At 33.5% G+C, this 14619-nt stretch overlaps 1 protein-coding gene across 1 annotated transcript; it reads right to left on the bottom strand.

The window, feature by feature from the left end:
* Positions 1-4: 4 nt before the first annotated feature.
* On the bottom strand, positions 5-11686 carry LOC100374039 (solute carrier family 15 member 4-like). Its single transcript, XM_085505285.1, has 9 exons — positions 11610-11686; positions 10270-10685; positions 9366-9576; positions 6178-6347; positions 5665-5882; positions 4046-4232; positions 3072-3272; positions 624-755; positions 5-285 (listed from the first exon to the last, which is right to left on the bottom strand). Exons 2-9 carry the CDS (start codon positions 10652-10654, stop codon positions 5-7), a joined length of 1785 nt encoding a protein of 594 aa, XP_085361411.1. The 5' UTR covers positions 10655-10685; positions 11610-11686.
* Positions 11687-14619: the final 2933 nt, after the last annotated feature.

Here is a 14619-nt window from a genome sequence, read left to right as displayed (position 1 = left end):
TATTTTAAACTGATGTGTCTTCTGATTTCATATCGGTGACAGTTGTAAATCCTGGTTCTCTAACCGGCGGTGCCGTAGATTCTATTGTCTTTGCAGCCACACCTTGTTTTGGTTGGCAATCTTCAGAAATTTCAGTGAACTTGATTTGTTCTTCGGGATCAACATATTTGTACTTTACAGCTAAGATGACAAAAATCATGAAATCCACAGAGAGAATTGCAGCGAGTAGAAAGAAAAAACGCTCCAGATATCCACAATTAACATCATCTGGTATCCAGGGATTATCTGAATAAAACAAAAACTTAAAATTAAAACTTAACAATAATTTAAACCAATAAATAGATAAGTATATTTCAGCAGTATTACATTTAATCAGGACAGCAATGTTACAACAGTTCACAACTATGATGACATTTATTCTATAAATGGAAATAATTTTAACCATTGGCATTTTCTGTTCACTAAAAAAAAACAGTCTGCGGGTTCAAATAATGAAGACAAATTAACAGATAACGGAGTCCTTACAATGAAAGGCATTAATATAGCACCTTTTTAATGTTTGAAGAGTCTTTTTCAATCAAATCACAAAAATAATACCTGAATAGGTTTTCACATTTACTAACCTTCTGAAGCACTGTTTACTATGGCAACTAAGAGGGAACCAAGGTAGCTACCAAGACCAGATGTTAACAAAAACATCCCCATGACGACACCCTGCATGGAGGCTGGAGATTGAGAGAAAGCGAATTCCAAACCTATGAACATAAAGAAAACAAGACATTTGTTTTTTTAAAATACAGGCTGCTGTGGTTGTGGAAGAGATAGAGGTGCATGTTGGATGCATGGTCATGTTTATTTGTTTCAATGCACACAACATCAGTTGAATATTTAAAATGTATCATGTTTGTTAGTGTAAATTAAATCTTGGAGCATAAATTAGGTCACACACGCTGGGATTTAATGTTAATAAATATCATTAGAAAATGAACAATATGTATAGTACAATGTATCAAAGCAATCAGACTTGCTGTTCTCAACAAGAATACAAAAAACTATAACTTTTTACCAAAAATATTAATTGAAGATATCATCACAAAATGAACAAATCTGAGAGAGTTCAACATGTAGTACCTATATAAGTAATATCAAAGCAATCGGACTTGTGGTTTTTAACACAAAGTCACAAATATCATTTTTTACCAAAAATGACAAAAATATTCACCAAAATTAGAGAATTAAAAATATCATCACAAAATGAACAAATCCAAGAGAGGTCCACATGTAGTACTTATATATGTAATATCAAAACAATTGGACTTGCGGTTTTTAACAAGAAGTCGAAAATATCACTTTTTACCAAAAGTTACAAACAATAATCACCAAAATTAGAGAATTAAAGATATCATCACAAAATGGACAAATCTGAAAGAGGTCCACATGTAGTACCTATATATGTAATATCAAAGCAATCAGACTTGCAGTTTTTAACAAGAAGTCGAAAATCTCACTTTTTACCAAAAATGACTAAATACTCACCAAAATTAGAAAATGAACAAATCTGAGAAAGGTCCACATGTAGTACTTATATATGTAATATCAAAACAATCAGACTTGCGGTTTTTAACAAGAAGTCGAAAATATCACTTTTTACCAAAAATATTAATTGAAGATATCATCACAAAATGAACAAATCTGAGAGAGTTCAACATGTAGTACCTATATAAGTAATATCAAAGCAATCGGACTTGTGGTTTTTAACACAAAGTCACAAATATCATTTTTTACCAAAAATGACAAAAATATTCACCAAAATTAGAGAATTAAAAATATCATCACAAAATGAACAAATCCGAGAGAGGTCCACATGTAGTACTTATATATGTAATATCAAAACAATCAGACTTGCGGTTTTTAACACAAAGTCACAAATATCATTTTTTACCAAAAATGACAAAAATATTCACCAAAATTAGAGAATTAAAGATATCATTACAAAATAACAAATCCAAGAGAGGTCCACATGTAGTACTTATATATGTAATATCAAAACAATCAGACTTGCGGTTTTTAACAAGAAGTCGAAAATATAACTTTTTACCAAAAATATTAATTGAAGATATCATCACAAAATGAACAAATCTGAGAGAGTTCAACATGTAGTACCTATATAAGTAATGTCAAAGAATTCGGACTTGTGGTTTTTAACACAAAGTCACAAATATCATTTTTTACCAAAAATGACAAAAATATTCACCAAAATTAGAGAATTAAAAATATCATCACAAAATGAACAAATCAGAGAGAGGTCCACATGTAGTACTTATATATGTAATATCAAAGCAATCGGACTTGCGGTTTTTAACAAGAAGTCAAAAATATCACTTTTTACCAAAAATGACAAAAATATTCACCAAAATTAGAGAATTGAAGATATCATCACAAAATGAACAAATCTAAGAGAGGCCTACCCAAGGTACATATACACCAAGTATCAAAGCATTCAGGCTTGTAGTTTTCAAGAAGTCGTCAAAAAAGTAAAACATTGACACAAACAGCGATGGACAAAGACGACGGAAATAGCGCCCATTTTGTCGGTATCAGAATACTTTTATTGTAAGATGAGGTTATAACAAGTATTATCACCGAATTATTGTTAGGAAGAAAATGCTATATTGTGAGTGATGACATGGTACTTTTTGTTATCCTGAGTTTTTGATGAAGTGTTGGTTTTCAAAGTAATTGTGTTATATGTACTAGAAATATAGTAAATGTAACATACAACACAATACTGTTTTATGTCATCGTGGAAATATATCTGCATGATTGTACATAATTAAACAACTGAATATTGTTATGTGATTATGACCAAATTATGAGTACCCCAAACCCTTTTCACCATCACAAATTTTAAACCCAGATAATATTTTATTAAATATTCCAAAATTTTGATCAAGACTTACAGCCGTTAGAAAATTATGCTGATTTAGTCCAAAATTATCCCTAAAAATATAGATAAATACATAGATACAGACAGAATGTTGTTGGGAAAAATGAGGAACATGGAAACTCACCCGTAATTGAGGTAAAAACTTCACTAGCACCAACCAATGCAAACTGCGGAATCTGTACAAAGATGGTCAAATTGGAGGAGTTATAGCTGACATCATTAATCTCTTGTTGGAAGTATCCACCGCCTTGCATGACATTTTTACGATATATCTCTGTGATGCCAGCTATAGTTATGGAAATTGTTGCTAATATCATACCAAAGCCTAGAAATGAACCAAACCAGACAGAGTATATAATAATGAAATATTAGGAATTTATAAATTATAAATCAATTGAAGTGGATTGTTGATTTCATTGCGCATTATATTAAGTATACCACAGAATATGTCTAAGTCATGATGTTAATGTCAGGTTTTGAACTTTTTGAACAACAAAGGAAACCTCTGTAACATTACAGAAATAACGCAGCATAATTTTGTCTACTTGCATCCAAATTATGGCAAAAAAATGTTATAGGTTCAATAATGTAGTCATCTTCTATTTGCAAAAAATTACATTTTTTTTTTAATTTTGACTAACATAAATTTCCCAAACAGTTCAGCAATTAGTGTTCTCTCCAGGATTTTGTCAGCAAGGGAGCAATAATAAAAGATACACAGTAGATAGTTTTGATATTGAATGTATGTGTAGTATTGTAGTTACAAACTCCATTAGGAAGGGTGCTACTTACCTAATTTTATTGCAGTCTTACAGCATTACTTTTATTAATTAGTTGTACCAAATTCAAAACTATTATACTGTAAAAGTATTTTATTTTCGCAATCCTCGCTGAAGGGGAAGTAAAAATATACCTTTTTTCCAATATTTTACATTCAACTTGCCAAAAATCAGTGAAAATAAATTCCATACAAAACACCCAAAAAGTCTTTTCCACGAAAATTAATTCCAGCTAAAATAAAGTATTTTATTTTTAGTATCACAAGGGGGCAATTTAAAATTGCCCCTGTTACCCTGCTTAGGGTAAGAGTACACATACCTATTCTTCTAAGCGGTGTAAAGTTGACTCCACATTTCTTAATGAGAGGATATACACATCGATCCATCACTGGGATTAGCACCAATATTATAACAATATTGAAAAGATTCAAGGCTGAGATCGGTATGACAAAATCTTCAACGTTCAGTCTTAATACTTCACCTTGAAGAAAATAAGTTGATTGCATCTGAAATAAAATAATCATTAAGTATGTTTATTAATAATTCATCGATTTATTGAAAATATACGTAGCAGAATGAAGACAATGCACTGCATATAACAATCCCAGATGTTTTACAAAAGTGTAGTTGTGAAAGAAGTTTACTACCTGAAAAAAACAGATTTTATGTCGCAAATTCTATAAATACATTTCTCACTATTCTAAATTTGACATTACTTACTGGTTTGCCAGAATTGTATTACATAATACTAATTTTATTTTAAAGTAGCAATAACTATCTATCTTTTTTTTCTGATTTTTATTTTTATTAAAACTTTTCCTGTGTCATAAGTATCAATTTGTAATTGCCTAAAGGTGGATACTGAAAGCATAGAATATATATGCTATATACGGAGGTTGCATATTAAATCACTTGCAAGTGAAAAAAAAGGATAGAGTGTGGCATCCAGGGCACCAGAGGGCACCATCAATTGAAATCAAGTTTTGTTAAGCAAACCTCAGGGATATGGTAAAGATGACAATTAATTTTTTTGGATGTGCAAATTGCAAGTGCTAGTGCTGACACATAGTGCATTTTTGCCAAAGGAGTCATATTCATGTTTTGGACTACATGACAGGGCTGTGTGGCCATCTCTCTATCAAATGGCAAATTTAATTCACTATCCTGGCGTCAACCAGGCTCAGTCGAACACAAGCACCTACGGGCCTTAACCAAGGTTCCCCCAAAGTCGCATTTGTTAGTGAATGAATCTCGGCCAAGGAATTGGCCTTCCCATTGAATCTGTGGCAAACTCACCCAGGGTAGGGGCGACCCTTTTGAAGTTCAGCCTAAGGTAGGATTAGAAACTTGGGGCTACCGATCATGAGTCTGATGCGACAATCACTAGGCTACCAGAGACCGGTCAATTTTACATTTCATTTCTTTTCCTATAGTATGAGACTAATAGACTGATAGTTTTCACATGACATTTTATGTGACATAGTCATTGTGTAGATCAAGTCAATTTGGCTATACTATTTTTGTAAGAATTGGTCATATTTAGGTGGTTATATTTAAACAACAAAATACAGCTATTATCACTTTAATAAAACACCATACCCAATATTGAGAAAGTGAGGGGATAAATTGTCAGACGAAATGACACTTTGGTGCTTTTATCTTTATAAATACCTGGAAATTGGCAGACTAAAAGTTGACACTTTGGTGCCTATATCTTTACAAATGCCTGCAAATTGGTAGACAAAATGTTGACAATTTGGTGCCTATATTTTTATAAATACCTGGGAATTGGCAGACTAAAAGTTGACAGTTCGGTGCCTATCTTTATAAGAACCTAGGAATTGGCAGACGATATGTTGACACTCTGGTGCCTATATATTTATAAATACCTGGAAATTAGAAAGATGAAATGTTCACATTGCATATAGATATAAATACCTGGAAATATATTGTCCAGTAAGGAATAATTGTCAAGAATATAGGAATAATCCTGCCTAATAATTTGACTTCTTCCACATGCGCGTCTGTGTAACTCCCACCATGTGATGTCTTTGCTCTGTCTAAACAGCTGTTAACAACGTCACATGTTTCTGACTTGGCCGTAATTCCCTTTGTACTTTGACCCACAATCTTGAATACTCTGGAATACGCACTTCCTAGAAGTGAGCATATGGTGTTTATTAATATATTCATATGGTAAGTTTTTTCTCCACTAAAATAATATTTACCAAATATAGACTAGTCAAATACATAGCAAATATAGACTGGTGAAATATTTACCAAATATAGACTAGTCAAATACATAACAGAAAATGACTAATCAAATATTCAATGAATGGTCACTAATCCAAATTATTTACTAAATCTTCACTAGTTAAATATAGGCCAAATTTTGAATACCAGTAGTCAAATATTTACCAAATATCAGAAAAAACACAAGAAAAAACCAACCTTGAGGTGGTCTATTTATATAACTATTTCTTCCAGCTAGAAGTAAGATAATAGCAAACAATATTGATATCGTGGGGATGAGGTAGCCATACACAAAACTGATTTCTTGTTGTACATATGCCACTACTGAGAAGGAAACAGCTGATCCAATATTGATAAACCAATAAAACCTGTAAAGGCAGTGAAGAAAATTAGCTAACATATTCACAAAATAAAAAGCTTACACAGTAAAAATGAATTGTGGTGCGATGACAGCGTGACTCAACCCCCCTTCCAAATTTTGCCACGCCCTTTTCATCAAAGTATAGTTCATGGAGGAGGAATCAACTGCCTCTCACATTCAAGTTCTAATTTGTCTATTCCCTAAACTGGTTTGACAACATTTTTATTTTTAGTCTGTACATGAGGCTACCCACCCATCAACCTGTCATTTTAGACAGTTTTAAACAGGTTACATTCCATTTGACAGGCTACCGAAAATATCCACAAACCTGTCCATTTTTGATTGAAAATCGCATTTATATAGAGGTTTGTCGAGATCTGTGTTTTCATGTTCACAACTCTGACTATACTGATCAACTCCTCTTAAAATAAGTAACTATATATACGTTCACAGACAACAAAAATTACTATGCTATAAGTAACTTAGAGAATACATCAGGCAAAGCCCCAGCATACATTTAAGATTTGCTTTGAGTTACCGGTACTAAAAATACATCTCAGGTTTTTAATATAATTATGACATGTAATTAATACATTAAAAATTTCTACTAATCAAATGTGATCAATTTTTTGTCACTTGTGTGAAGTGGTGAAAACAATTACAGGCATTCTGAGATCTATTTTGACAGTCAGTTGCAAAGAGAGTCGTAACTTTGCAAAACACTAGTACTTCAGCATTTGCTTTGTTCTAGACTTGTCTCTGCCATCTGTATGATTTACTACTTTATAGGGTGATCACCATGATCGTTTAGAAACTTGGTGTATGTATTCAATAATTATTCTACATTTCTTGTTCAACTACATTGTATGTAATTAAATATTAATTAATGTACGTAAGATAATATTAAAACACTTCAAAATAACTTGTTTGTTTATTCTAATGAATATTGTTCAAATGACAAAATTGTTATCAGAAAATAAATCATTTCACGATTAAAATGTTTTCGAAAATGTGTGTGTACTAGTTTTTTTTTTTTTAGTTGTTTTTTTATTTTCAACAAGCACGCTCTCAGTTGGGATAGCTCTGCTGTTAGCAATGCACATTTTTATTAGAGAATTCAGGATAGCATCATAAAATGAACAAATTGGAGAGAGATCTCTCTGGGATACCTGCATGTATAATATCAAAACAATCTGTTTTCAACAAGTCAAAAATATCACTTTTTACCAAAAATATTCACCAAAATTAGAAAATTAAAGATATCATCACAAAATAAAAAAATCTAAGAGAGGTCTATCCATACATATACACCAAGTATCAAAGCAATCAGGCTTGTAGTTTTCAAGAAGACGTTGAAAAAGTAAAAAGTTGACACAGATGTCAACAACAAAAATGATAGAATATCACTCAATCATATAAAAAGCTTCGCAAGTCGACAGCAGAGCTAAAAATTTGTGTTTTCATTATTTGCTAAAATTCTGACAAAAGACCTAAAAGACGCATAATTTTAACTGAAGTGAGTGCTGATCAGAAATTTGAATATGTTTATTGTATTGCTGATATATCCTTGTTGATACGGAATACAATAACAATTGTAACATGGCATACAGCTTCTTTTACCAGGTGGGAATTCAGGCAGCAACATATGCCAATTATGGAGTTAAATTATTGCATTGTAGTCAATTTATTGTTTGATACTAATTATATATACACACCTTTGTACTACGTCTAACTCTAAGTGAAGTGCCTGTGAAACGCCCACTAACACATTATATTTTTTAGTTCCTGCTGCCTTGAACTGGATATTTGTGAACAAAAATTAAATTTAAATATACAAAGTATGGTCTCAGATATGCTAAGCATCAAACCAAAGCATAAGGCATATCTGTTTGAAATCAAATAATTATTTTATTATGTTAAAAATGCATAATATCCAGGTATTTTTAGAGGTAGATTTTTCCTAGTCAATCTAACACAAAGTAACTGCATGTACAGGTACTTGAATCATATTTTATATTTTAACAGTTAATTGGTTAATTAGTTAATTGGATTTAAATAATAATTTACATACAATATACTTTGCATGTTTTAAAAATAAATTCTATCATTTGGGACTGGTATACGAATGCAGATTCAGTAACATTGATAAGTTACAGCTGTGTCATTTAAACTGACGACTAAGTTTGGTTTTGTAGTCATTTCTCATGTAGAATATAGTAAATATCTGAAAAAAAGAATTTCTTTTTCCTGTTATACAGTCACATCTCTAGAGGTACAACTAACAGACTGCCACACTGTGACATTATTTGTTTATATATGCAAAAATCTGAAAAAAAAAATCTTTCATCGATGAGCACTATTATAGCTAACATTTATGTTGTTTTATTAACACATACTGTATTTACTCTATTAGTGCACTCACCGTGATTATTTAATGTTTGAAGTTAGTTTGCAGACGACACTCTATTATCAACAAAAATATTTATCCACCAAATTTTATGCTTAGAAATTTAAAGCGAGAGGGTCATCACCTGCGCTCGCGTGGAAATTGAGTCCCAAGCGATGATAACAACACAAGCTAAGAACGCAAAGGCTCATAGGTAGTCACTTCTTCGTAAACAATGACACGCTATGGCCAGCTGACGCATGCATAGATGATGACTCCCTCGCTTTAAGTGTAAAATTAGTGATGACTATAGATCATCGCACTTGTTTTATGCACATACACAGTAACTGGTTGTTCACATCCCTAGACAAAATAACAATGCTGTTCACTGCTATTGGTATAAAATATAAATGTATGTACCCCTGTTAATGAAACAACTCGTTGAGCAATGTCGTCACAGCAGATCGCAGGCAATTAGTGAGTAAAATTTGTTATATGACATTTCCATATAGATTGGAAAAAATGATGTCAGCGTGACGGCTTATAGATGATAATGCTCGGCTATTTGGAAGAAACATTTAAAACAGAAATCTTTTAGTGCCAGACCCACAAATTCTACAAATTAAAAAAAATGCTTACCAATTAAAAAATGTTTGTACAGCATCACGCCCCAAATCCTCAGCTTGTTGGGCTCCAAAGGGACCCACATTTGATTTGATTCCACCAGTTCCTATGGAAACCAGCAACAGTGCAATAAAGTAAAAGAATCTTTTCTGGACAACAGTGAGTTCATAAGCACTGTCAGTGAGGTTCATGAAATCTATAGCGACAACTGGTAATAAGGCAGCACCTGTAACAGTCAGAAGAAATAACTTATTAAATTTTTCTGTGATAATTGGAATATTTCTGCTTTTCATGTATAGCACTGATAAGGACAGGGTGAGTTTAATATACTATCTCTTACAAAGAGAACGAATGTATAAAGTTGCGTAAATTTTTACGTTATGAAATGCACACAATGTACACTATCTCTTACAAAGAGAACGAATGTATAAAGTTGCGTAAATTTTTACGTTATGAAATGCACACAATGTACACAGACAATGAAGTTTTTGGCCGCAACATGTAGTGGCCGAACTACTGTCATTTTTAATTTAGTCATGACAAACACACAATTTTATTTAATTCCCTTTTTAAATATCTGTTGCCATTGAACTGGAAAAATTAGTGTCATAATTATTCTTGAATTAGTTAATCAATCTCCATATGAGGACTATCTCTCTATATTAAGGGGAAGTAATTCAGGAATTTATGGTGGTCACTATACCATAATTGTTCTATTAGAAGTACATCTCCAATAGAAGTGCTTATAAACAGTTGCATATACCGATAGTATACTGGTCCAGGATCATTGAAATATGACACACCTCTCTCTCTCTCTCTCTGTCATTTACCTAAGCACATGCACTTCTAACAAAGCAAATATGGTACACAGGTTTAGGACAATTAAGTCTGTGTTTACTGTAAGGCTGTATTAACTCACCTATAAAATATGCAAGAGCAGATCCATATATGGCATTGAACTTCCCAGAAATTGAATCAGCGACAAATCCGCCAAAGATTGGGAATAAATACGATGTGCCTGTAAAAACCAGACTAACAGTCACGGCTTGCGCACTCGTTAAATTCAACTCGCTGGTACAAAACAACACCAAGTTAGCCGAGATACTGTAGTACGTCAGTCTTTCACAAAGTTCAATCACTAGTATACAGAAAATAACTCGAAATCTGGCGGCTTTGCTTTTGAAGAAAATCTTCTCGGTTTCATCATCTGCATCCTGGCCTTGCACAATAAGAGGAGTTTTTTCATGTATTGGACTCGGCTCTGGAGTGTCAAGTTCAGGTGTTACATCACCATATGTAACCATAATGAAATAGCTGTCAACCCATTGAGTGTCTCTATAAAATGAAAAAAAGTATATATATATGCTCAGAACAATGAAGGCATTTGCCACCCTATGAAAGGTTATCCATATAATTACAATGTTGGTTAAGCAGTAACTAGTCTTATTTATACAGTGTTTGTGGATTCCCCCCTCTTACCCCCATACACAATGGGTATGTGTCGACTCAGCTCTGACCGCTCCCACAAAAGGTTTCGTTATGTCACAAGATTGAAGTCTGAATCAAGTTCGATAGTGAAAACGTAGCTATTGATGCCAGAAATGTCAAAGGGGCACCTTCCAGTTAAGATTAATTTCACAACAAATTTACTTTCTGGATTAAAATAACAATGGATAACAAAAGATAGATTAACATTGTAAACAACATAAACATTAGTGTCCCATGATTCTTTGGTGCAATCCATGGGATTGAGCGGTTCCCCTTTAAATACTTGAGTAGTAATTATGTGGCTACACCCTATTTTATGTAAAGCTACAAGTTAACAAAATATGTTATCAACAATCCCAGACATTCTTTTGTAGTTAAACAACTTTTCTGACCAGCTACAAAACGAAAGTTGAGAGATTGCATAATCTGCATAATCGTACACCCAATGCAAACACATATACTGAATATACTGAATCGGTCACAACACTCGCATAAACTGACCAAAACAACTCCTTTGTAAAATATCATTAATTGTAAATTAAATAGCTTCACAAGTTGTTGGGTTCAACACAGTGATAGAGGGACTGTGGATTCAACTTTCATTGGAACTTACGAACATTATTTAGATGGTACGCCAATCATCGATTGCCTGTGCTTAGATCACGCACAGTCCCTCCATCACTGTGGATCACGGTTACTAAACAAGTAACCGTGCTTAGATCGACATGCCCCTGTGTGCGAATCTGTACAAATAAAAATCCCACAACTTACCAATAGTTGATCTGTTTGGAATATACCTGTACGTCTATTTACTTCGCTGTTGAGCTGCTCGCCGGCCGCCGGTGCCAAGATCACGAGTTTCTGTTTTTATTTATGTCACGTGATTTCGCAAATAAGGTCGAAGTTCAATACGTCACATGATTGTCCAATGACACAATGCATTTTGATTTTGCCCGACCGTGGGCTGAGTAAGTTGTTAATAGTTACACAATTTTGGATTTGTTTCATTTTCATTTCAGGCTTTAAACAGTTGGCGGCATTCTGGCCGCTCGTTGGAAGAGCTGATAAGCCTTTTCGCTCGCACGCTCAAATAGCGCCCTCTTAGTTTAAAATCTTGTTATATTTTGTCTTTACATGGTATCGAGTGTCCAAACGCTTTAGAATGTCAACTGTTCCAGCGTTAGTTTCATTACGTCACGTCCCACGTTAAGAAAATAATTTACAATAAATGTGGCATATCAAAACAAATGTACCGTGTGTTTTTCCTACACACGTTTACCCTACCACGCACGAAGAACACATTCTATATGTGGGATTTTTGGGTCATTTTGCGTCATAACACATAGGTGGATGAACCATGTTGGTCTTTCCAATTTAGGGGTAAATGTTGATTTTCATATGGCGCAAATGCAATATTCGATGTGCATAATGTAAGATAATCACGAACAGTTCAACATGATAGCTATTTGGCGTGTTAGACACACTTGGCGTAGATGCCATTCTTTTTATCCAACAAAGTATGTTAGACTACTAGTATTTGATGTTATCATATGAGTTAAAACGTAATACCAATATAATTGAAAGCATTCCTAAGTTCAGCAGTTGTGTTGAAATTCAAAGGCATCCACAAGATACGGTACCCATCATACTGAATATTTAACTCTACTTTTGCAAAAGACGCAGAACATTATAATTTGTTGAAGGAAAATCTGGAAAAATGGGTTGCAGAATTGAGGGGGGTGGGGGTATGGAAAACAAATGGAATTCTGTGGGACTTCGTATGCCAATCAAGTATGATAAAGAAAAAGAGAGGAAAATATAAAATAAAACAATATTGAGCACCTGGAGGGGCGAGTGTAAGTAGCACAACAAATATGTGGGAAGAAAGAAACTAATTACTCTGATTTAGAAGAACTTGTAGATGAATTACAGGAAATTATAGAGGGTTCCATCACATCACATCGAATCGCGTGCAAAATAGCATATAAACAATTAAAAAAAACAATAGATACTTCCTTGGTATGGAAAAGTTTAATAAAATAGAAGTCAAGCATAAAACAGCTGACTAAAGGAGAAAAGGAAAGGGAAAGTTTCTACTGTAATTTGTACGAAAAACTTAGATTGATTTAAACTGTCTAGAAAGGTTACAGGTACGACAAAAAACGAAGAAAAACAGGAAATTTTTGAAGGTTTGTTAATCCTATAATTTATATCGGTGTATTTTTTGCTGGACAGTTTATATTGCTTTATTTGATGTCGATAAATAATGAATAAGTGGGAGAATTCATTGTTTCAAAATTCTCATGGAATGTACTTACAATAAACCACCTGAATCAAGAGAATGAGAGATAATATTTACTAAAATCCATGTGCGCTCTTGATTCGTTGAAATGACTACTCATTCATTAAGTGATTATGTCGGACAACCAAATCCTTTCACAGGAACATTTTGATCGTTGTCAAGCCAGCTCAAATTCCATGCTATAAAGTTCATCCATATATGTGCCTCTTGTTCGTCAACAAGTTTGACTTCATTGGTTTTCAGGAAATATTCACTTGGCTGATCGAGTATCGAGTTCACAACAACCCACGTCACTCAAATCCTCATCATGAACTCATGTGAGCTTTATGTATGTGGTCATGGTTGAATAATGTCATTTATTACTCTAATCATGATGCAGAAAATATTCTATTTGAATCCCTAGAGTTTCAGCTAAGTTACCAATTTTATTGAAATCTTTTCGACTTGCTGTGACGTGATTTGTGTTGTTGTTTCTTGGTTGCTAGTTGTCAGACTGACAGTGAAAAACTGTTCAGCCATTATTCGATTTTTATTTAACTTAGATATACATGTGTAATAAGTCCAAATATGAAGTGAGTAAGTCCATCTTCAAAAAGTGGTAAGTGGAGAAGTAAATTCTTGCCCTATACAGACACTGCCATGCACTGAATTCAAGCCGATATTGGATTGCTTAAAATCACTATCATATCAAATGCACAAGAGTTGTGCCGTTTTCGGAATATTATATTAAAGAAATGATTTATCTAATTGATATATATGTCAAGTAGCGCTAGATAGGGATAGAACATTGGGTAATATATTTGAATGTATGGAAAAGACAAATTTGACACTTTTTATTCATTAAACATTGTTATGCAATGGAACAGTACTGGACATTACTAGGAATTGTAAACTCGTAGCGGCTGCCAACAAAGGAAGCAAAGTAAAGTAAAGTAAACATGTACATTTGTACTACATACTTAAATCGGCCATACACGTGCGCACGTCACCAAATCGCCCAGCCTCACGTCACAACACGTCTTCAGCACAGCCACCGGGCATCCCTGAAAACGATGCTTAATAATCGATTTTGTCCGTAAAAAGAGCGTTAAACTTGTTCACGCCTGGCGACGCAACGTAGCCAGACAGTGGTCAATGGCCATCAAATCTAGCTATATTTATTAAAAGATAACAACTTTAGAGAAAAGCACAGATCAACAGACCATGTAATAACACTTCACACATTGATAAAAAAATATCAGTCAAAAAACAAAAAAACTATACTCTTGCTTCATTGAGTTAAGCAAATGTTTTGACACAGTTTGGAGTCATGGACTGCTCCTTAAGTTACAAAACAATGTATGTGGTAACATTTATAATGTCATAAGACATATGTATAGGAATATGGATTTTCAAGTGAAGCTTGGTAACAAAGTAACACCAAATTTCACAATACAAGATGGTGTGAAACAGGGATGCCCTCCAAGTCCAACACTATTT

Source organism: Saccoglossus kowalevskii, chromosome 11, assembly GCF_978046115.1.
Source record: "Saccoglossus kowalevskii chromosome 11, keSacKowa6.1, whole genome shotgun sequence".
Lineage (NCBI taxonomy): Eukaryota > Metazoa > Hemichordata > Enteropneusta > Harrimaniidae > Saccoglossus > Saccoglossus kowalevskii.
Note: the sequence above shows the minus strand (reverse complement) of the source record. Positions and strands in the feature narration are given on the sequence as shown.

Coding starts and splice junctions, on each gene's coding strand:
- LOC100374039 (XM_085505285.1), bottom strand. CDS start 10,654: ATGGTTACATATGGTGATGTAACACCTGAACTTGACACTCCAGAGCCG. Junction 5,883..6,177: donor TATAAATAGACCACCTCAAG/GTTGGTTTTTTC, acceptor GCTCACTTCTAG/GAAGTGCGTATTCCAGAGTA. Junction 286..623: donor AGTAAACAGTGCTTCAGAAG/GTTAGTAAATGT, acceptor TGTTTTATTCAG/ATAATCCCTGGATACCAGAT.